Raw genomic sequence first — 23,139 nt, 5'->3', positions numbered from 1 at the left:
CATAGCACCGCATTGTCGGCGGTCTTGTCCAAGATGCTCATAGCCACAAACTCAACCAACACTTCACTTGAGGACAAAGTGTGGAAGTCCTGCCTTTGACGAATGACGGAGGGCATGGCCTTGTGGTAAGGCATCATTGCCTTGAGGAATTTGCGCTTGATCCAATTGTCATCCGTGTCCTTGCTTCCATGATCTCGGAGTGAAACCGCGAGTTTGGTTACTCTCCGATAAAGCTCACGAGGTTCTTCATCCTCTTTCATTGCAAACTCGTCGGCTTCATCTTGCACCACTTCATAGTTGGAGCGTTGAATGCTTGCGCTTCCCCGATAGAGGGAAACAACTTGGTGCCATGCATCTTTGGCCATGGCGTAGGGCCGGAGGTGAGGAAGATCTTCGGGTGGAATTGCATCTTGGATGATGAAGAGAGCATTCTCATTGAATTGATTATCGGCGGCTTCTCTAGGAGTGAAGTTGCTTCGGTCATGCAGATAGAAACCTTCTTCAATGATTCTCCAAAGATTAGTATTCACATGATTTAAATGACGCTTAAACTGATAGACCCAAGAATCAAAGTCCTCATTTTTCACAATCTTAGGGGGAGGACCGGCATGATTAAAATGAGTAGAAGGAATCGGTCCACCATAAACAAGTGGAGGTTCCACATGGGCAAAGATGTCGGTGCCATTCTTACCACTAGAAGAAGGAGCCTTTTCACTAGTAGCTTCCCCCTTGTCAGAGTTAGCATCCGTCACCTTGTTAGTGGGATCACCCACTTTCAACGGTGCGGTAGATAGTTTGAGCCCTTCAATGGATTTATTAAACATGCTTTCAACCTCGGTCGTCATGGAGGTTTTCAATGTGTCCAAATCCACATTGAATTCCTCACGAGAGACCGAGGTTCCCCCATCGCCCGTAGACGAGACCGGATTCGCATCGGAGTGCTCCTCCACACCATCTACGGTGTCAACCATAGTCTTCGGACGGCAAAGTCCTTAAAAAAAGATGAGGCTCTGATACCAATTGAAAGGATCGATATAGTTGACTAGAGGGGGGTGAATAGGCAACTAACAATTTTTAGCTTTTCTTTACCAATTTAAACTTTGCATCAGAGTAGGTCGTCTAGATATGCAACTAGGTGAGCAACCTATATGATGCAACAACAACAAGCACACAAGCAAGCAAGGGATATAACAAAAATAAGCTTGCACAAGTAAAGGCACGAGATAACCAAGAGTGGAGCCGGTGAAGACGAGGATGTTTACCAAAGTTCCTTCCTTTTAAGGGGAAGTACGTCTCCGTTGGAGCGGTGTGGAGGCACAATGCTCCCCAAGAAGCCACTAGGGCCACCGTATTCTCCTCACGCCCTCACACAATGCGAGATGCCATGATTCCACTATTGGTGCCCTTGGAGGCGGCGACCGAACCTTTACAAACAAGGTTGGGGAAATCTCCACAACTTAATTGGAGGCTCCCAACGACACCACGAAGCTTCACCACAAAGGACTATGGCTCCGCAGTGACCTCAACCGTCTAGGGTGCTCAAACACCCAAGACTAACAAGATCCGCAAGGGATTAGTGGGGGAATCAAATTTCTCTTGGTGGAAGTGTAGATCGGGGCCTTCTCAACCAATCCCTAGAAAATCAACAAGTTTGATTGGCTAGGGAGAGAGATCGGGCGAAAATGGAGCTTTGAGCAACAATGGAGCTTAGGGTCGGAAGAGATAGTCAACTCGGGGAAGAAGACACCCCTTATATAGTGGAGGGACAAAACCAACCGTTATCCACCAACCCAGTCTGCGCAGCGCGATACTACCGCCCCAGGGTCGCGGTACTACCGCAAGCACGTGCGGTACTACTGCAGGGCCTTGCGGTACTACCGCCCGAGCGGCACAGACCTGGACAACCCAAACGCACTGAAGCGGAGGGCGGTAGAACCGCTCGTGCGGTACTACCGCACCACCTAGCGGTACTACCGCAAGGCAGGGAAGTTCCAGAAAACGGGAAGGCACGAAACTAAAAAATTACATCCATGGCAACTTTCGCTGAGTTGGAGTCGATGCAAAAATCTGACACGGTAGTATAGCACGAGGAGCGGTACTACCGCGCGGTGGCTGAACCAGGCCAGGAGGCACGGTACTACCGCGCACAGGGCACGGTACTACCGCGTAGGGCGCGGATGTAAAAAATTACATCCGCCCCTACTACCGCTGCGCAGCAGCACTTGGCCTGGGGGCGACGGTACTACAGCTCCTGAGGAGCGGTACTGCCGTGGGCTCCCGCGGTAGTACCGCACCGGGGTTCGGTACTACCGCAAGGGCCTGCGGTACTACCGCTCCAGGGAGCAGTACTACCGCATGCCCAAGCTCAACAACCTAAGACAAGTTGCATAGACGAAAAAAGACGGAGGATGCTCCAAGGTGCCAAAGGAAAGGCGATGCAAAAGGAGTAGACGTGTACGTGATGATTCCACCCAAAAATTTCCAAAGCGGACCCCCTCTTAATAGTACGGCTTTCCTACAACTCAAATCCACCGAAAAGAAACGTAGAAAAACGCCGTCTTCACTAGTCTTCGAGGGGCACCGAACCGTCTTGTGCCTAGTGACGAAACGTCTGAAATACTCAAGGCACACGATTAGTCCGCAAAAGCATTGTCATCAATCACCAAAACACCTTAGGGATAAATATGCCCTTACAGACGTTCACATGACACCACTAAGGGAATCGCAACAAACATACTATCAAAATATCGAACACATATCAAGTTCACATGATTACTTGCAACATGATTTCTCCTGTGACCTCAAGAACAAAATTAACTACTCACAAATGATAATCATGGTCATGATCAGAGGAGTATTAAATATCATATTGGATCTGAACATATAATCTTCCACCAAATAAACCATATAGTAATCAACTACATTATGTAATCAACACTACTAGTCACCCACAAGCACCAATCTATAGTTCCGGTAAAAAGATTGAACACAAGAGATGAACTAGGGTTTGAGATGAGATGGTGCTGTTGAAGATGTTGATGGAGATTGCCCTCCCCAAGATGGGAGAGTTGTTGGTGATGATGTTGACGATGATTTCCCCCTTCGGGAGGGAAGTTCCCCCGGCGGAATCGCTCCGCCGGAGGGCAAAAGTGCTCCTGCCCAAGTTCCACCTTGAGACGGTGGAGCTCTGTCCCGAAAGTCCTCTCCCTATTTTTTCTAGGTCAAAATGACCTATATACCAGAAGATGGGCACCGGAGGTGGGCCTGGGTGAGCACAACCCACCAGGGCGCGCCTGGGCACCCTAGCGCGCCCAGGTGGGTTGTGCCCACTTGGTGGGCCCCCTCTGGTAGTTATTTGCTCCGATATTACTCAAATATTCTACCAAAAATCTCCGTGAAGTTTCAGCTTGTTTGGAGTTGTGCAGAATAGGTAGCGTGACATAGCTTTTCCAGGTCCAGATTTCCAGCTGCCGGAATTCTCCCTCTTTGTGTATGCCTTGCATATTATGAGAGAAAAGGCATTAGAATTACTCCAAAAAGCATTGTTATGGATAAAAACATCATAAATAACAGTAAGAAAACATGATGCAAAATGGACGTATCAACTCCCCCAAGCTTAGACCTCGCTTGTCCTCAAGCGAAAACCGAAATTGAAAAACATGTCCACATGCTTTGAGAGAAAGGTGTCGATAAAAACAAAATACGGACATAGAAGCATCATGTTCATTATTATAACAGCAACAAATTTAAACATAAGACTTTTGTCATAGAACTTTTATCATATACTTCTCATGAATAAGTGACAATTCATCACACTATTGAAGTATAAAGCAAAAACTCTATTAAAAACCAAAAAACTATGTTCTCAGTCAACTTTGCAACTACAATTCATCATGTTTTCAGGAAGGTTCACATATCGGAGCCTTTAGGCAAGTCCACATACTCAACCATCATATAGTCTTCTATGATTGCTAACACTCACCGTGTACACATGAGCAAAACGTTTCAACCGGATGATGTCTACTATGCAACTTTATTCTTGTAGACACGTGTTGGGCCTCCAAGCGCGGAGTTTTGTAGGACAGTAGCAATTTTTCCTCAAGTGGATGACCTAGGGTTTATCAATCCGTGGGAGGCGTAGGATGAAGATAGTCTCTCGCAAATGACCCTGCAACCAAATACAAGAAATCTCTTGTGCCCCCAACACACCCAATACAATGGCAAATTGTATAGGTTCACTAGTTCGGCGAAGAGATGGTGATAAAAGTGTAATATGGATGGTAGCAATTTATTTTTATAATCTGAATAAATAAAAACAGCAAGGTAGCAAATAGTAAACGGGCACAAAAACTGTATTCCAATGCTTGAAAATGAGGCCTAGGGTCCGTACTTTCGCTAGTGAAATCTCTCAACAGTGCTAATATAATTGGATCATATAACCATCCCTCAAAGTGCGATGAAGAATCACTCCAAAGTTCCTATCTAGCGGAGAACATAATAATAAATTGTTTGTAGGGTACGAAACCACCTCAAAGCTATTCTTTCAGTTCGATCTATTCAAGAGTTCGTACTAAAATAACATAAAGCTATTCTTTCCGTTCGATCTATCCTAGAGTTCGTACTAAAATAACACCAAAGCAAATTCATATTCATAATACTCAATCCAACACAAAGAACTTCAAAGAGTGCCCCAAGATTTCTACCGGAGAAACAAAGACAGGAACGTGCATCAACCCCTATGCATAGATTACCCCAATGTCACCTCGGGAATCCGCGAGTTGAGTGCCAAAACATATATCAAGTGAATCAATACGATACCCCATTGTCACCACGAGTATTCGATTGCAAGACATATATCAAGTGTTCTCAAATTCATAAAAGTATTCAATCCGATAACAACGAAATCTCAAAGGGAAAACTCAATTCATCACAAGATAGAGAGGGGAAAACACCATATGATCCGACTATAATAACAAAGCCCACGTTACATCAAGATCGTGACATCTCAAGAACACGAGAGAGAGAGAGAGAGATTGAACACATAGCTACTGGTACAAACCCTCAGCCCCGAGGGTGGACTACTCCCTCCTCATCATGGTGGCCGCCGGGATGATGAAGATGGCCACCGGAGATGATTCCCCCTTCCGGCAAGGTGCCAGAAAGGGTCTACATTGGTTTTCGGTGGCCACAGAGGCCTGCGGCGGCGGAACTTCTGATCTAGGGTAACCCCGAAGGGTTTCGGAATATTTGGGAATTTATAGTGCAAAGAAGGGGTACGGGAGGCCACCGAGGTGGGCACAACCCACCTGGGCGCGCCAGGGGGCCCTGGCATGCCCTGGTGGGTTGTGCCACCTCGGGGCACCCCCCAGGTGCTGCTCTGGCCCAATGGGTGTCTTCTGGTCCATAAAAAAATCTCTATGGAGTTTCACGGTGTTTGGACTCCGTTTGATACTGATTTTCTGCGATGTAAAAAACAAGCAAAAAAACAGCAACTGGCACTGGGTCAATTGGTTAGTCCCAAAAAATGCTATAAAGTTGCTATAAAATGATTGTAAAACATCCAAGAATGATAATATATTGGCATGAATACTTCATAAATTATAGATACGTTGGAGACGTATCACCGGACACATAGAAAGATAGGGGCTTATAGTTTCGCTTCCCAACGTATTCACCTCAAGGGTGATGTCAACAATAATGACTCATGCTATCTATATTCAACTGGACATATGTGCCTAGATCTTTCCTCACCACATGATGCTTGCCAAAGGAGAAAAATAAAAAAAGGAATAGAAGGAAAACTTTGACTCTTTGCATAAAAGTAAAAGATAGGCCCTTCGCAGAGGGAAGGAGAGGTTGCCATGCGCTTATTTGTTTGTATGCTCAATCCCTTAGTGCAAAAGAACGTCACGTTACATTGCCCCTTGTGATAGCGACCTTTATTATACAGTCTGCCGCTTTTATTCTTCACCATCACAAGTTCGTGCAACGCTCAATTTTCTCTTACATTAAATGATCTCACACATTTAGAAGCAATTTTTATTGCCTTTTTGCACCGATGACGACTCACCTGAGGGGTCTTGCTCAATCCCTAGGTAGGTATGGTGGATACTTGAAAATAAGATTTGGGTTTAAGGGTTTTTGGATGCACAAGTAGTATCTCTACTTAGTGCGGAATTTTTGGCTAGCAAAGATAGGGGGCAAGCACCACATGTTAAAGGATCATGACAATATGACTTCTATGTGAATATAAACAAACATAAATCATTAAGTTGTCTTCCTTGTCCAACGTTAACAATTTTGGCATATAATATTTTGATGATGGCTCACAATCGCAAAAGATTTCTAGGATAGTATATTTATATGTGGATCTTTTCTTCCCTTATTAATTCGTTCATGAGTTGCATCATTGACTAATGCTATGTTTGTCAATCTCTAATAAAATTTTCTACTTATACTCTTCCTTATGTGGTGTCATCACCTACCATAAGATTAGTATATGATCTTTTTCATTATTTCTTTCCTTTTATTTATTTCCTTTCTCTTTTTCTTTCTTATTTCTTTTCTTTTATTTGCAACATGAAAGTAAAGAAAGCAAAATCTCAAACTAAACTTTATTATATATCTTGCACACGATTACAAGGATAGATCACTAAGCAAAACTCTCAAAGAAGAAAGGATCGAACTAAACTTTTATTCATCTAAAGCAAAAGATCGAACTAAAATAAGTAAAAGCAAAAAGGTAGTGGGATACTACGATACTGAGGTACCTCCCCCAAGCTTGGCGGAAGCCAAAGGGAGTGCCATACCCGATACTCAATTTTCTTTTGGTGATGAAGATGATGATGGTGGTGATGACAATTGTGCCTTCAACTTTTTCATATTGTAGTTGAGGAGAGCAATTCCTCTTTTAAATCATCGACTTCCAACTCCAGCTTCAAGATCTTGTCACATAGATCCCCTTTGCTTTTCTGCCGAAAATGAAAAGGAATAGATTGGTTTACCGGTTAGCTCTCTTAGGGAGACTTGACTTCTTGAACTCCACGTGCATGTCCCCAGGTTGAGGTAGAGGAACATCCTCCTCCTCTGAGCTTGAATCATCGATCCTCATCGAGTGAGCATCCTCCTCGTCATCTGTAGTTCGACCATAAGGAGATAGGTCCCCATAGGTCTTTGGGTCAGCAATGAGATGTGAGACATAGCTCTCTCCGTCGGAGTCTTGGGACGACATATTTTCAGAACTGCGCAGAAAACAGTAAGAAAAGAGAACAGGGGATTTCTCCGCGATAAGATGGTCAACAGGTTCGGGAAGTATATATAGATTTTTTTATTTTGGAGGACAAGCATATGGTAGAAAAACGGAGTCCGGAAGGTGTCCCAGGTGGGCACAACCCACCTGGGCGCGCCAGGCCCTGGTGTCTTGTGCCCACCAGGGTACGCTTCCTCGAAGTTTCTTATTTTCCTATTTTTCTAAATATTCCAAAACTGGCAAAAAATATTTTTGCGGATTTTTTGGAGTCCGTTTACTTACCGTATCACATACCTCCTTATTTTCATGATTCTGGAGTGTTCCGGAAGGACTCTTTTATGTGTTCTTCCGGTGTCAAAGTTTGGATAATATTACTTTCAACATTAATGGGCGTACCTGAGATATAATGTTTTATTCGTTGCCCATTAACAACCTTCGGGTTAGTACCTTCAGCATTATTTATTTTGATGGCTCGAGACCGATAAACCTCCTCGATAACATAGGGGCCTTCCCATTTTGAGAGGAGTTTTCCTGCAAAGAATCTGAAACGAGCGTTGTACAAAAGTACATATTCTCCGATTTTGAACTCACGCTTTTGGATTATTTTGTCATGCCATCTTTTAACTTTTTTTGAATAATTTTGCATTTTCATAAGCTTGGGTTCTCCATTCATCTAATGAGATAATATCAAATAACCTCTTTTCACCAGCAAGTTTGAAATCATAGTTGAGCTCTTTGATTGACCAATATGCTTTATGTTCTAACTCAAGAGGCAAATGAAAACCTTTTCCAAAAACCATTTTATAAGGAGACATACCCATAGGATTTTTATATGATGTTCTATAAGCCCAAAGTGCATCATCTAATTTCTTAGACCAATTCTTTCTGGACCTATTGACAGTCTTTTGCAAAATTAATTTTATTTCTCTATTGCCAAGTTCAACTTGACCACTAGATTGAGAATGATAATGTGATGCAATTCTATGGTTAACATCATACTTGGCAAGCATTCTACGGAAAGCACCATGAATAAAGTGTGAACCACCATCAGTCATTAAATATCTAGGGACTCCAAACCTTGGGAAAATAACTTCCTTAAGCATTTTAATATAGGTGTTGTGATCAGCACTACTGGTTGGAATAGCTTCTACCCATTTAGTAACATAATCAACATCAACCAAAATATGTGTATACCCATTAGAGGAAGGAAAAGTTCCCATGTAATCAAATCCACAAACATCAAATGGTTCAACAGCAAGTGAATAGTTCATAGGCATTTCTTGACGCTTACCGATATTACTTATTCTTTGACATTCATAACAAGATAAGACGAACTTACGGGCATCCTTGAAGAGAGTAGGCCAATAAAATCCAAATTGCAAAACCTTGTGAGCAGTTCTATCTCCAGCATGATGCCCTCCATAAGCTTCGGAGTGACATTTCCTTAGTATTTGTCCCTATTCATGCTCAGGTACACAACGTCTAATAATACCATCTACTCCTTCTTTATAAAGATGTGGGTCATCCCAAAAGTAATGTCTTAAATCATAGAAGAATTTTTTCTTTTGTTGGTATGTAAAGGTAGGTGGTAAATATTTAGCAACAATGTAATTAGCATAGTTAGCATACCAAGGAGTACTATGAGCAACATTTATTGCAGCTACCTGCTCATCAGGAAAACTATCATCAATAGTTAGTGGGTCATCAGGCAAATTTTCAAGCCTAGGTAAATTATCAGCTACGGGGTTCTCAGCTCCTTTTCTATCAATGATATGTAAATCAAATTCTTGTAACAAGAGAACCAACGAATAAGTCTAGGTTTAGCATCTTTCTTTTCCATAAGATATTTAATAGCAGCATGATCGGTGTGAACAATTACTTTGGAATCAACAATATAAGGTCTAAATTTATCACAAGCAAACACCACTGCTAAGAATTCTTTTTCAGTAGTAGCATAATTTCGTTGAGCACTGTCTAGAGTTTTACTAGCATAATGAATAACATTCAATTTCTTATCAACTCTTTGTCCTAGAACAGCACCAACAACATAATCACTAGCATCACACATAATTTCAAAAGGCAAGTTCCAATCAGGTGGTTGAACAATAGGTGCATAAATTAAGGCTTTCTTGAGTTTTTCAAAGGCTTCTAAACAATCATCATCAAAAACAAAAGGAATATCCTTTTGCAAAAGACTCGTAAGAGGCCTAGAAATTTTAGAGAAGTCTTTGATAAATCTCCTATAGAAACCAGCATGACCTAAGAAACTACGAATACCTTTTACATCTTTAGGACATGGCATTTTCTCGATTGCATCAACCTTAGCTTTGTCCACTTCAATACCTCTTTCAGAAATTTTATGACCCAAGACAATGCCTTCATTAACCATAAAGTGGCACTTCTCCCAATTCAAGACAAGATTTGTTTGTTCACATCTCTGCAAAACTCGATCAAGATTGCTTAAACAATCATCAAAAGACTTCCCATAAACGGAGAAGTCATCCATGAAAACCTCAACAATCTTTTCACAAAAGTCAGAGAATATAGCAGTCATACATCTTTGAAAGGTAGCAGGTGCATTGCATAAACCAAAAGGCATACGTCTATAAGTATAAGTTCCAAAGGGACAAGTAAAAGTGGTCTTTTCTTGATCAGGTTGAGAAACAGGTATTTGTGAAAAACCAGAATATCCATCAAGGAAGCAAAAATGTGTGTGCTTAGATAATCTTTCAAGCATTTGATCAATAAAAGGCAGAGGGTAATGATCTTTTCTAGTTGCTTTGTTTAATTTTCTAAAATCAATTAGCATTCTATAGCCTGTAACAATTCTTTGTGGAATAAGTTCATTCTTATCATTAGGAACAACAGTTATACCTCCTTTCTTAGGGACACAATGAACAGGACTTACCCATCTACTATCAGCTATAGGATAGATTATACCTGCTTCCAGAAATTTTAATATTTCCGTTCTTACCACTTCTTTCATCTTCGGGTTTAACCGACGTTGGTGATCAACAACGGGTTTAGCATCAGGTTCCATATTAATTTTGTGCTGACATAGAGTGGGACTAATGCCCTTTAAATCATCAAGAGTATATCCAATAGCAGCTCAGTGCTTCCTTAGAAGTTTCAATAATCTTTCTTCTTCATGTTTTGAAAGGTTAGCACTAATAATAACAGGATATATCTTCTTTTCATCAAGATAAGCATATTTCAAAGTGTCTGGCAATTGTTTTAATTCAAACACGGGATCACCTTTAGGTGGAGGAGGACCTCCTAGAGTTTCAATAGGGAAATTGTGTTTAAGCAGAGGACGTTGTTCAAACAGAATCTTATCTATTTCATTTCTTTCATGCATATGTAAATCATTTTCATGGTCTAGCAAATATTGTTCTAGTGGATCAGTAGGAGGCACAGCAATAGAAGCAAGACCAATTAACTCATCTTTACTAGGCAATTCTTTTCATGAAGTTTTCTACTAAACTTGGAAAAATTAAACTCATGAGACTCATCAACAAAACTGACACCGACAGTTTGTTTCTTACAATCTATTTTAGCATTAACGGTGTTCAAGAAAGGTCTACCAAAGATAATGGGACAAAAGTCATCTTGTGGGGAACCAAGAACAAGAAAATCAGTAGGGTATTTTATTTTCCCACACAAGACTTCAACATCTCTAACAATCCCAATTGGTGATATAGTGTCTCTATTAGCAAGTTTAATAGTAACATATATGTCTTCTATCTCTGCGGGTGCTACGTCATTCATAATTTCTTGATATAAGGTGTAAGGAATAGCACTCACACTAGCACCTATGTCACATAAAACATGATAACAGTGGTCTCCTATTTTAACTGAAATGATGGGCATGCCAACAACAGGTCTATGTTTATCCTTTTTATCAGGTTTGGCAATTCTAGCAGCTTCTTCACAGAAGTAAATAACATGTCCATCCATATCTTCTTCCAAGAGATCTTTAACCATAGCAATACTAGGTTCCACTTTAATTTGTTCATCAGGTTTAGGTGTTCTAATATAGCTTTTGTTAACCACATTTGAAACTTTAGCATGTTCCTTTATCCTAACAGGGAAAGGTGGTTTCTCAATATAAGCAGAAGGAACAACTGGATCAACATTATAAATTATAGTTTCTTCTTTAAGTGGTACCGGTTCTTTGATTTCTTCTTTAATAGATGGGTGATATTTAAACCACTTCTCTTTAGGGAGATCAACATGAGTAGCAAATGAGTCACAAAAGGAGGCTACTATCTCAGAGCCAAGTCCATATTTAGTGCTAAACTTTTGAAAAGCATCGGTATCCATAAAAGATTTAACACAATCATACTTAAGAGTAATACCTGACTCTTTACCTTCGTCGAGTTCCCAATCTTCAGAGTTGCGTTTAATTCTTTCCAAAAGATCCCACCGGAATTCAATAGTCTTCTTCATAAAAGAACCAGCACAAGAAGTATCAAGCATGGTTTGATCACTACGAGAAAGCCGAGCATAAAAGTTCTGGAAAATAATTTCTCTTGAAAGCTCATGATTGGGGCATGAGTATAACATTGACTTAAGCCTCCCCCAAGCTAGAGCAATACTTTCTCCTTCACGAGGCCAAAAATTATATATATAATTCCGATCATGATGAACTAGATGCATAGGATAAATGTTTTGGTGGAACTCCAATTTCAAACGATTCCAATTCCAAGATCCAATATCATCGCTTAGCCTACACCATGCCAATGCTTTTCCCTTCAAAGATAGAGGGAAAACCTTTTTCATAACTTCATCTCCGGGTAAACCTGCAAGCTTAAACAATCCACTAATTTGTTCCACATATAACAAGTGCATATTAGGATGTTCGGTTCCATCTCCTGCATAAGGATTAGCTAGCAGTTGTTCTATCATACCCGAAGGAAATTCAATATTTTCAGTAGGTGCAGTAGGTTGAGGGGTAGCTAATTGTGGTTCCGGACGAGGTGAAGATACCCCGAACAAACCCCTCAAAGGATTGTTTTCCATAGTAACAAGTGACAATAAATTTCAGCACACTATAAAAATGTTTCCTTACCAAATTCCACTTACCAAAGGCGCTTCACTCCCTGGCAATGGCGCCAGAAAATAGCCTTGATGAACCACAAGTATAGGGGATCCATTGTAGCTCTTTTCGATAAGTAAGAGTGTCAAACCAAACGAGGAGTAGAAGGAAATGACAAGTAGTTTTCAGTAAGGTAATGTCTGCAAGTGCTGAAATTGTAAGTAGCAGAGTAGTTTGATAGCAAGATAATTTGTAACGAGCAAGTAACGATAGTAGTAACAAAAGTGCAGGAAGGTAGCACAATCCTTTTGAGGCAAAGGACAGGCCAAAACGGTCTCTTATGATAAGCAAAGCGTTCTTGAGGGTACACGGCAATTTCATCTAGTCACTTTCATCATGTTGGTTCGATTTGTGTTTGCTACTTTGATAATTTGATATGTGGGTGGACCGGTGCTTAGGTGATGTTCTTACTTGAAAAAACCTCCTACTTATGATTAACCCTCCCGCAAGCATCCGCAACTATAAGAAAAGTATTAAGAATAAATTCTAACCATAGCATTAAACTTTTGGATCCAATCGGTCCCTTACGGAATAGCGCATAAATTGGGGTTTAAGCTTCTGTCACTCTCGCAACCTATCATCTAATTGCTACTCCACAATGCATTCCCTTAGGCCCAAATATGGTGAAGTGTCATGTAGCCGACGTTCACATGAGACCACTAAGGGAATCACAACATACATACTATCAAAATATCGAACACATATCAAGTTCACATGATTACTTGCAACATGATTTCTCCCGTGACCTCAAGAACAAAAGTAACTACTCACAAATGATAATCATGCTCATGATTAGAGGAGTATTAAATAGCATATCGGATCTGAACATATAATCTTCCACCAAATAAACCATATAGTAATCAACTACAAGATGTAATCAACACTACAAGTCACCCACAAGCACCAATCTATAGTTCCGGTAACAAGAGATGAACTAGGGTTTTAGATGATATGGTGCTATTGAAGATGTTGATGGAGATTGCCCTCCCAAAGATGGGAGAGTTGTTGGTGATGATGATGATGATGATTTCCCCCTCCGGGAGGGAAGTTCCCCTAGCAAAATCGCTCCGCCGAAGGGCAAAAGTGCTCCTGCCCAAGTTCCGCCTCGAGATGGCGGCGCTCCGTCCTGAAAGTCCTCTCCCTATTTTTTCTAGGTCAAAATGACCTATATACCAGAAGATGGGCACCGGAGGTGGGCCTGGGTGAGCACAACCCACCAGGGCGCGCCTGGGCTCCCTGGCGCGCCCAGGTGGGTTGTGCCCACCTGGTGGGCCCCCTCTGGTAGTTATTTGCTCCAATATTCCTCAAATATTCCACAAAAAATCTTTGTGAAGTTTCAGCTTGTTTGGAGTTGTGCAGAATAGGTAGCCTGACGTAGCTTTTCCAGGTCCAGATTTTCAGCTGCCGGAATTCTCCCTCTTTGTGTATACCTTGCATATTATGAGAGAAAAGGCATTAGAATTACTCCAAAAAACATTGTTATGGATAAAAACATCATAAATAACAGTAAGAAAACATGATGTAAAATGGACGTATCAGGCCTCAGTACATAAGCCAATCTAGCCATATTTAACTCAAGAAATTGCCTATAAGTAGGTTTTTGAAATGTTGAAATATTAGGCAAATTCATGATTAATCCCAGTAAATAATTCATGACTAAACAGTAACATGCAAATCTCTAGCATACAAGATGATCGAAACAGCAGCATCACACATACAACAACTATCATAATTAGACACAAGATTAGATCATGGTGCACATACTGATTGTTCGTAGATGAATTAGTCATGGCTGTTGCTAGGGCGGCGATGTTGTTGACGATGACGTTAGTGAAGACCGATCAGAGCAAACGTTGGTGACGACGGCATGCAACAATGCTTGATCGTGGTGGAAGACAACACATGGCGACGAACTTGAGCAGTCACGCGGAGCGCTTCCCAAAAACCTAATTCATCCTCTCCCGATGCAGGATCACAAGGACAGAGGGTTCTGGAGACCTGCTCTCGCAGGTGATGAAGTAGACTACGGTGACGGCACAAGTTGCGAAATAAGGCAAAACACTAGGTGTTTTCCATGTGTCTTTGGCCATGAGAGGTAAGTAAGTAGTATATATAGGACTAGCAGAGGCGGTATCGTGCCAGGATCACGATCCCAAACCGACTTGGTTTCCAAGTCATGAACTTGCCGGACAAGTAAACGGCCAACTTATTTGCCAAGACATCAAAAAATAAACAACAAAAGAAAGCCGTTGCCCTGCAAGGCCATCAGGGCCGGTCCTGAGATTTAGGGGGCCCAGGGTGAAACTAAACTCGAGGTCCTTAATATAGACATCATATAAGAATAAAAATGAATATACATATATATGAAATAATTCATACATATTTGCTTAAAATTTCTTCTAACATTCCTCGATGCAAAGTCACTTATGATGGGTCGATGTCAATATCATCCAATAATTTCTTCTCGATGCATAATGTTACCAAACCGTTTAACCTCTCTTGAGTCATAGTTCCTCTCTATTTCTTAATTTCCTATCATAATGAGCATATGAAAAATGTCTTCTTTCCGTCTAGATGGTATTCCATTTTTTTGTCCTCTCTTATAGTCCCTTTCTTAACTAAGACGTGCCTTGCTTTATTATCAAGATTATCCGAACTTCTTGGATGATACATATGAACAGTATAAATTGGTTGTTCATCAACACTAGCGGACCGTGCATGTGCATCCGATGAGTTACCTACATTCTAAGAGCCACAATATAGTGTCAACATTATTTTCTTGCTAATCAGATTCTGAATTCCCATTAGTTGGTTGGCCTTTCTCTATGGCAACTATCGCCAACTAATCATTTGGGTTTATCGAAGTAGGGGATGTACCAGTGTTAGTCTTAAACAATTTATGAATATTTACGTGTTCTGATTGTACCAAATCATCCACAGCTTTCTTCCTTTTCCTTTTATCACTACCATTCTTCCGGAAGACATGAAAGTCAAAAGACTGAAAATAAATATACTCCCTCTGTAAAGAAATATAAGGGCATTTAGATAGCTAAAGTAGTGACCTAAACGCTCTTATATTTCTTTACGGAAGGAGCACTAGTAGAAAAAGGACCTAATGTGAGACACATTAGTCCCGGTTTGATTTTGGCCCGGTACTAATGGTACCATTAGTGCCGGTTCAAACGGCTATGCATTAATGCCAGTTCGTGTTGAACCTTTAGTACCGGTTCGTGCCACGAACCGGTACTAAAGGGGTGGTGGCAGGCTGGCGTCAGGCCGGGGCCCCACAATCACCTTTAGTACCGGTTCGTGGCACAAACCGGTACTAAAGGGCTAACCTTTAGTACCGGTTCGTGCCATGAACCGGTACTAAAGGGGTCTGACCTTTAGTCCCGGTTGGAGACACAAACCGGGACTATAGGGCAATTTTCAAACTCTACCCCCCCCCCCCCCCCCGTGTATCGCCATTTCAGTTTTGAAAAAATCAAAAGAAAATGATAAAAACTCCCCCCGTGTATCGCCATTTCAGTTTTGAAAAAATCAAAAGAAAATGATAAAAACTTCAAAAAATAAAATCCTTCGAGAGGTAGTTATATTACTACATCTATTAGTTAGGAAAATTTGAAAACTTAAATTTGGACATGTTTTGCAAAATGTGTAGGGAAAATGTAAAACGGCTATAACTTTTGCATACGATGTTGGAAAAAAACATATAATATATCAAAAAAATTCAGCACGAAAATCCGCATCCGATTTTGACAATCTACGGCCTGTTTGCAATTTTTTAGAATCCTCAAATTCCAAAAGGAAAAAAAGATATGCTCAAATTTCTGTTTTTTTTATTTTGGTTAAATCTGGTCAAACTAGTTATTCAAGAAGTATTAATGTTACTACATAATTATTCAAGAATATAGTGTTACTAAATAATTATTTCAATTTTTTGAATTTTGGTCAAATCTGGTCAAACTGTGGTCAAACTATGGTCAAACTTATTCAAGAAATATTAGTGTTACTAAATAATTACTGTTTTTTAGAATAATAGTTTCAAACTCAAACGGTGAAACGTGTGACCTAATGCTCAAGCTAAACTACTGAGGGTTAATAGGATTTACAACTTACATTTGTTAGGAAAACAACAAGTGCAGACTTGGAAAGTAGGGGGAATAGAACTCCGAAGTTAAGTGTGCTCAGGCTGGGGGAGTGAAAGGATGGGTGACCGGTCGGGAAGTTAGCTAATTTGGAATTAGTGATCCACATTTGACCAGTTAAGAAGGGTGATTAGAGACTAAATCATCAAATAATTCAGAAAATCAAAAATCGAAAAAAAAATCAATTTTTCCAAAATTTTCAAAAAAAAACCTTTAGTACCGGTTGGTAACACCAACCGGTACTAAAGGTCCCCCATACCACGGCGCGAGCTCACGCCACGTGGTGGGCCTTTAGTGACGGTTCGTGCCTAACCGGTACTAAAGGGGGGGCCTTTAGTCTCCACCTTTTAGTGCCGGTTGCAGAACCGGCACTAAAGGCCCTTACGAACCGGTAATAAAGCTCCATTTTCTACTAGTGGAGTACTTTTTTGCATCAATTGACAAGTTGAAGACAGCAACATATGAATATAAGACGTATGGGAGGATCAACCAGTTCCTTTTATTTTGACGTGCACGTACTAATCTATGAACGAATCGCCACTATATAAAGAGGTCACCATCATTTGTTATTTTACACACGGGTGAATTTGAGATTTTAGAAATTGTACATAGGCCTAGGCCATTCTGACACATATTGCGCGTGGTCGTCCAAGCCCTCAGCGTCGTGCTCGGGTTTAATTGAATATTGTTGTTCACATCTATTATAAAAGTTCATCGGGAGTACAAACCATATCGAACATAATAAAAATTACATTGAAATTCTAAGACCACCAAACGACCACTATTGCCGTCAGGACGAACCGCCAATGCGTCGTTGTCGCCGCTCCTCTACTGGAGCTGGCTTGATCTTGTCGATGGCAGACGAAAAGTCTTCGAGCATGTGCCCCTAAGGACCAACGTCCTGAAGCCGCAGTTGTCGCTGTAAAACCCTTGTATATATATGAAACACCTGACATCAAATATCGTCACATGACGAGAAAACCACTTCACTGCCCCGGAGACGACATGAATCTATGCCGGAGCTCTGTCGACTAGGTCCAGACAGACGAACTAGGAAGACAAACTCGAAGAACAAGCGTCGACATCTCCCGAGCGCCATGCCTGTGAGGACTACAAAACCTAACCTAAACTACTGACCGGAGGGAAACACCAGGATTCCCGTCCCCGCCACCAGACGCCGGAGCGGCAAACATCCGGGAGAAGAATCTACGGGCTGGCCGGTGAAGTCTAAAGGGTAGAGTTTGTCTGAACTGTCTAGCTAGGGTTAGGGGATGAACCAAGAGGAAGTATGAATATTATTGTTTTAACTGAATATGTATCACAGATTAAAAAAAAGATGTTTCACTACCAAGTGCGTGCCGGCCTATCTGTGTCCATGTGAAACGCGCTCCATATGCATTTGACAATCGCCGATTCGATGGGAGTTGCTCTTATTAGTTGGAAAAGCCTCGGCATAGCTGCTCCAAAAATTTCTCCAGCAGTTGCGTGGTTGCACGCTACATCATTTCGTAACCTAAATGATAACGCCCACACGTGTGGCACGAAGCAACATGGCCCGAACGCCTCCATTACCATTCATTTTGTCACATTAAAACAGATGACATCAGCGGGAATCTTTTTGATTTTCGGCTTAAAAATGTTTTATCGCCTAATTAAAAATCCAATTAAAAATCCGTTTTCATCATTAAATCCGTCTCGGCGAGATCTTCAAAAGTAGATCCCATGTTGATATGTTTTGACGTTTTTTTTTGCCAAAAATTGCTATGATATTTACACTGTAGTTGCCATAATGTTTACACTAAAATTGCCATGTGGCAATTTTAATTTATAGATCATGGCAATTTTAGTATTTTGACCATGGCAATTTCAGTTGACCATGGAAATTATTTTTTGTATGAACCATGACAATTTTAAGTGCATATATCATGACAATTTTATTTTATGGTCGTGGCAAGTCTAGTTTCTTAATTTCCGTTTTATGATATGTTAAAATTTACTTTTAAAGGTAGAAAAAAATAGCTGAAACATATCATGGCAAAGTTTAAATACCATGGCAATTCATGTGCAATAGACATGACAACTTTCAACCCCCCAAAAAAATGTCGTCGAAACATATTGATATAAGATGTAGTTTCAATGATCTCGTCACGATGGATTTAATGATGAAAACGGATCTTCAATCGGATTTATCATTCAAGACATAAAACGTTTTAAAAACTTGAATCCAAAAAGATTTTCACATACATGCATGCAGTGAAATTTGTGTGTTGTACGACGTGTGGGCGGGTATTGCTCCCATCACATGTGTGGGAGTTATCAGCGTCTTTTCGTAGTTAAGGTCAATTCTTTCCCGTAGATCTAGCATTATTGGCACGCCCGTGACCTCGGGTTGTTGATGAGTTTATTATTCCGCAGTTCGCGATGATATTTGCAATCTATGGTGGTCGACTAGTATTCTCTTCCAGATATCGACAAGAACTGAATGCGTCCAATGCGAGTATGCGACGACCAAATGCCCATACGCCAGCACTGGCAATAGGAAAGTAGCTAACTCGAACGATTGCACTGGAACAGTACAAGCTCGGTCAGAAGAAACTCAGAATAGCTTGAGCTGCAACCATGGAGCTCACGGCCTGGCCACCGCTCCTTTTGCTCATCACCCTCTCGCTCTCGCTCGCAGCTTCGCTCCTCTTCTTGCTCAGCAGCCGCCACGGCGTCGAGAAGAAGGCCACCGGTAAGGAGCTCCCCCCAGGCCCGCCGGCGCTGCTCTTCCTGGCCAAGTTCCTAGCGCTCCGGCAATCCATCTTCCACCTTGAGCCGCTCCTCCGCGAGCTGCACGACCGCTACGGCCCCGTCATCTCCATCCGCCTCTTCCGCGCGCTCATCTTCGTCTCCGACCGCCGCCTCGCCCACCGCGTCCTCGTCCAGGGCGGCTCCACCTTCGCCGACCGCCCGAGGCTCTTCGAGCCGGGCCTCCTCTTCACCTCCGGCTCCCGCAACATCAACGCCGCGCCCTACGGGCCTTACTGGCGCCTCGTCCGCCGCAACCTCGCCTCCGAAGCGCTGCACCCGGCCTGCGTCAGCCAGTTCGCGCCCGCGAGGCGGCGGATGCGCGACGTGCTCGTCCGCGACCTCCGCGCGCGCGGTGCCGGCGGCGACCCCGTCGAGGTGAGGACGCCGTTCCGGAACGCCATGTTCGACCTGCTGGTGTACATGAGCCTCGGCGCCAGGCTCGCCCCGGAGGTGCTCGACGAGATGCAGGAGATGCAGCTGTGGGTCGTCCGCACCATCACCGGCTTCCCCATCTTTTCCTTCTTCCCGGCGCTCACCAAGAGGCTCTTCCGCAAGCGATGGGAAGCGCACCTTGCCGTCCGCCGGAGGCAGGACGAGATCTTGCTCCCGCTGATCGAAGCAAGGCGCTCAGTTTCCGTGCCCCGCGGCGCCGATGACCCTCCGTGCTACGCCGACTCGCTCCTAGCGCTGCGCGTGGCCGACGAAGGCGGCCGCCCGCTCACGGACTCTGAGCTCGTCAGTCTCTGCTCCGAGTTCTTGAGCGGTGGCACGGACAGCACGGTGACCTCGCTGGAATGGATCATGGGGGAGCTGGTGAACCATCCGGACATGCAGGCCAAGGTCTACGAAGAGGTCAGGAGCAAGCCGGAGCTCAGCGAAGGCGACCTGCAGGGGATGCCGTACCTGAAGGCCGTCGTCCTCGAGGGGCTGCGGCTCCACCCGCCGGCTCACTTCCTCCTCCCTCACGGCGTACAGAGCGACACGGAAATCGGCGGCTACAGGGTCCCCAAGGGCGCGGAGGTCAACTTCCTGGTCGCCGAGTTCGGGCGCGACGAGACGGTGTGGGCGGCGGCGCGCGAGTTCCGACCGGAGCGGTTCCTGGACGGCGGCGAGGGGTGCGGCGTGGACATCACGGGGAGCAGGGAGATCAAGATGATGCCCTTCGGAGCGGGCCGCAGGATGTGCCCGGGATACACGCTCGCCATGCTGCACTTGGAGTTCTTCGTCGGGAGCCTCGTGAGGGAGCTGGAGTGGCTGCCGGCGGCGGACGGGGAGGAGGTGGACATGACCGAGGTGCTGGATTTCACCACACTCATGAATAATCCCCTCCGTGTTCGCGCCATCCCAAGGACTTGAAGCTACGTCTCATCCATGCTGCTCAGCGTCAGAGTCAACTCTGAACTCTTAAGAAAATAAAAATAAAAAAAAGTCCATGATGCGGTGTCTATAGTTAAATTCGAAAATTGTAATTACGCAACATATCTATATTGGATTTGCTATTCCTTAAACAACCAAATGGTTTTCTTTTTAACATGGGAAGGGGTCCAGAAAGTCCTGGAAGCTGCTTCATAAAACAAAAGTGTGTGGGGGAGCCTCTATTAATCAGGTGTCTGAAAAATGGATTGCGTCAATCACTTTTTACCACGACCACCAAATATTCATCCAACGGCCAGAACTGTATCGCGTTACTGCTCATCTTCTTCCTCCCCTTCCTTCTTTCTCGTGTAGCTGTTGGCCTACCCATGTCTAACCGCCTACCTCTGCCCCCCATGGTCGATGGCTATCGCTGGCCCGCCCTCCCCTCGAACTCCCCCCACTGTCGTGCTGGCCGTCGCCCGGCCATCCCTCCAAGCCCCGCCGAACAGACTCCGGCGATCCCCTGTACCCCTGGATCCCCCACCCCCTAAGATAGATAATAGGTCCATGTCTTCCCCTTAAGATAGATAATGGGGCCATGGCTTCCCCCTAAAATAGATAGTGCGGTTACTTGTTCTCCATCTATGTCTCTCCTTCTCCGGCGAGCTCGGGATGAACTAAGAAAAAGTGATCGATGCTTTGAAAAAATTCAGGTGCCTGATAAATAACAGTACCAAAATTTGTGCAGTTGAGGCAATTTCACCGGGCCTTGCCGGAGACGGGGTAATGTGTCGCCGCTGTTGAAGGAATTCGTGTTTGTAGGTTTGGGGTGCAGGTTGCCGATGCTAGAGTTCATGGCTGCAATTTAGAGGGAAGGCTAGGGCGATGACGGCATGACAAAGGTGACAACGCCAGATGGCCGCAGGTGGTGGTGTTCCGCCGGCGTAGGTTAAAAGAGAAAATTTTAAAATAAATCTTAAATGCATACTTCAAGACTGGTCTTGAAATCCCTGAAATTGGCCCACTGTTTTCTATAATCCGGGTCTATCCCGGCCCAGCTCGTTTGCGCCAGAGGGATTGCATATGTGGCAGAGAGAGGGGTGGGGGATGCCAGAAGCTGGACTGACTGTCCCTACACAAACCTATCAGGTTTTATAAACATAAACAAACAGAATAGAGAATTCCAAAATACTTGGATGAAATGGCAAACAGGTGCACATCGGCATGTAGCAGTAGATGCGCTTGGAATAAACTGTAAGACAAGAGATAAGGGCATCTCCAATGGCGACCTGTAAATTTGCTCCTACATCGTCCACGAACAGGGGACCAGTCCGCGGACGCGGGTGCAAGAGGCCGTCATCCAGCGCTGCCTGCATACATCTCAAACACTCTTTCAACAAACAAGATGAAATTCATCCAAACACAATAGATTTCATACAAAACAGACGAAAACGATTACATTTAGACATATTTTAACTAAAAACGATACTGGGCTAAGATAATACTACTCTACAGTCAGCGCCGGTGGATATCCATTCCGACGACATGGATACCCTTGATGCCCGCCGCGGCGGATCTTCATGGTCGTCCTCGTGTCTGGCAGTCGTGAGCCCCCGGAGGGATATGCTTCAGCGCAAAGGGCGGCTTGCTTCCCCATCGCTCATTGGAGTGGAACCGTCGGCCGATGCTTCAGTCGGAGGGGAAGGGCCCCTATGCTGCACGGATCAAAGTTGGTTTTTGAATAAGGGGACGACGATGCCCTGCCAGAGGGCAAGAAACCGGCTATCTACGTCGGGGTCACCTCGGCGGTGGCCTTCATGGGACCCAAGCGGCGGCGACCTCCCGTGTTCTACTTCTCTTCGATGATGGCGGCGGACACGATCGCGTTGGCCACCGACTCGTCGATCTCCACGCAGCCGGCTTTTTTCTCTGCCGGCTGGGTGCGTGTTCAACCAGGCGTGCAGTGGGCGGCGCCCTCGGCCGATGCGCCGATTCAATGGTGGAGGCAGTGAGAAGTCGCGTTCGCCCTGAGCCGTCTTTAATGTGGAGCGGCCGCTCTACAACGACGTGAATGTGGGCAGCTGGTTCCGGACGGAAATGCGCTCGGCCTAGGGAGGAGGGGGTTTGAATGAGGGCCAGGACGGTCAGGCGGGCGTGGGTGCTGTCCGAATGCCAGCAATGCCCCCCACATTTGTTTTTAATTTGCGGGAGAAAGTACATCAGGACCGCCCTGCGGACCGATACATACTAGTGTTGGATGACACAACACATCCCGACCGCGCGGTCCGGATAAAGGCGGTAGGTTTGAGGTCGCCGTTAGAGATGCCCTAAGGTACGTTTTCGGCGGGTGAACTGAGTCGCTTCTTCACTGCGTGCATGGCAATTTAATTATGGGTTTAATTGATGCCACACGAGAAAAATATGTCCTTGCAAGAAGTGTCCTTCTAGAGGCTGTTTGAGCGTCCCTGTTTGAGCCAAAACTGAAAGCAAAGCTT

The 23,139-nt window shown here is 43.8% G+C and overlaps 1 protein-coding gene across 1 annotated transcript; it reads left to right on the top strand.

The window, feature by feature from the left end:
- The first annotated feature begins 18,936 nt into the window (after nt 1-18,936).
- Nucleotides 18,937-20,814, top strand: LOC123182861 (cytochrome P450 89A2). Its single transcript, XM_044595534.1, has one exon. It carries the CDS (start codon nt 19,115-19,117, stop codon nt 20,642-20,644), a length of 1,530 nt encoding a protein of 509 aa, XP_044451469.1. The 5' UTR covers nt 18,937-19,114; the 3' UTR covers nt 20,645-20,814.
- The last annotated feature ends 2,325 nt before the right edge of the window (nt 20,815-23,139 follow it).

Source organism: Triticum aestivum, chromosome 1D, assembly GCF_018294505.1.
Source record: "Triticum aestivum cultivar Chinese Spring chromosome 1D, IWGSC CS RefSeq v2.1, whole genome shotgun sequence".
NCBI classification, from domain to species: Eukaryota; Viridiplantae; Streptophyta; class Magnoliopsida; order Poales; family Poaceae; genus Triticum; species Triticum aestivum.
The sequence above is the reverse complement of the archived record's forward strand: the minus strand, read 5'-3'. Positions and strand labels throughout refer to the sequence as shown.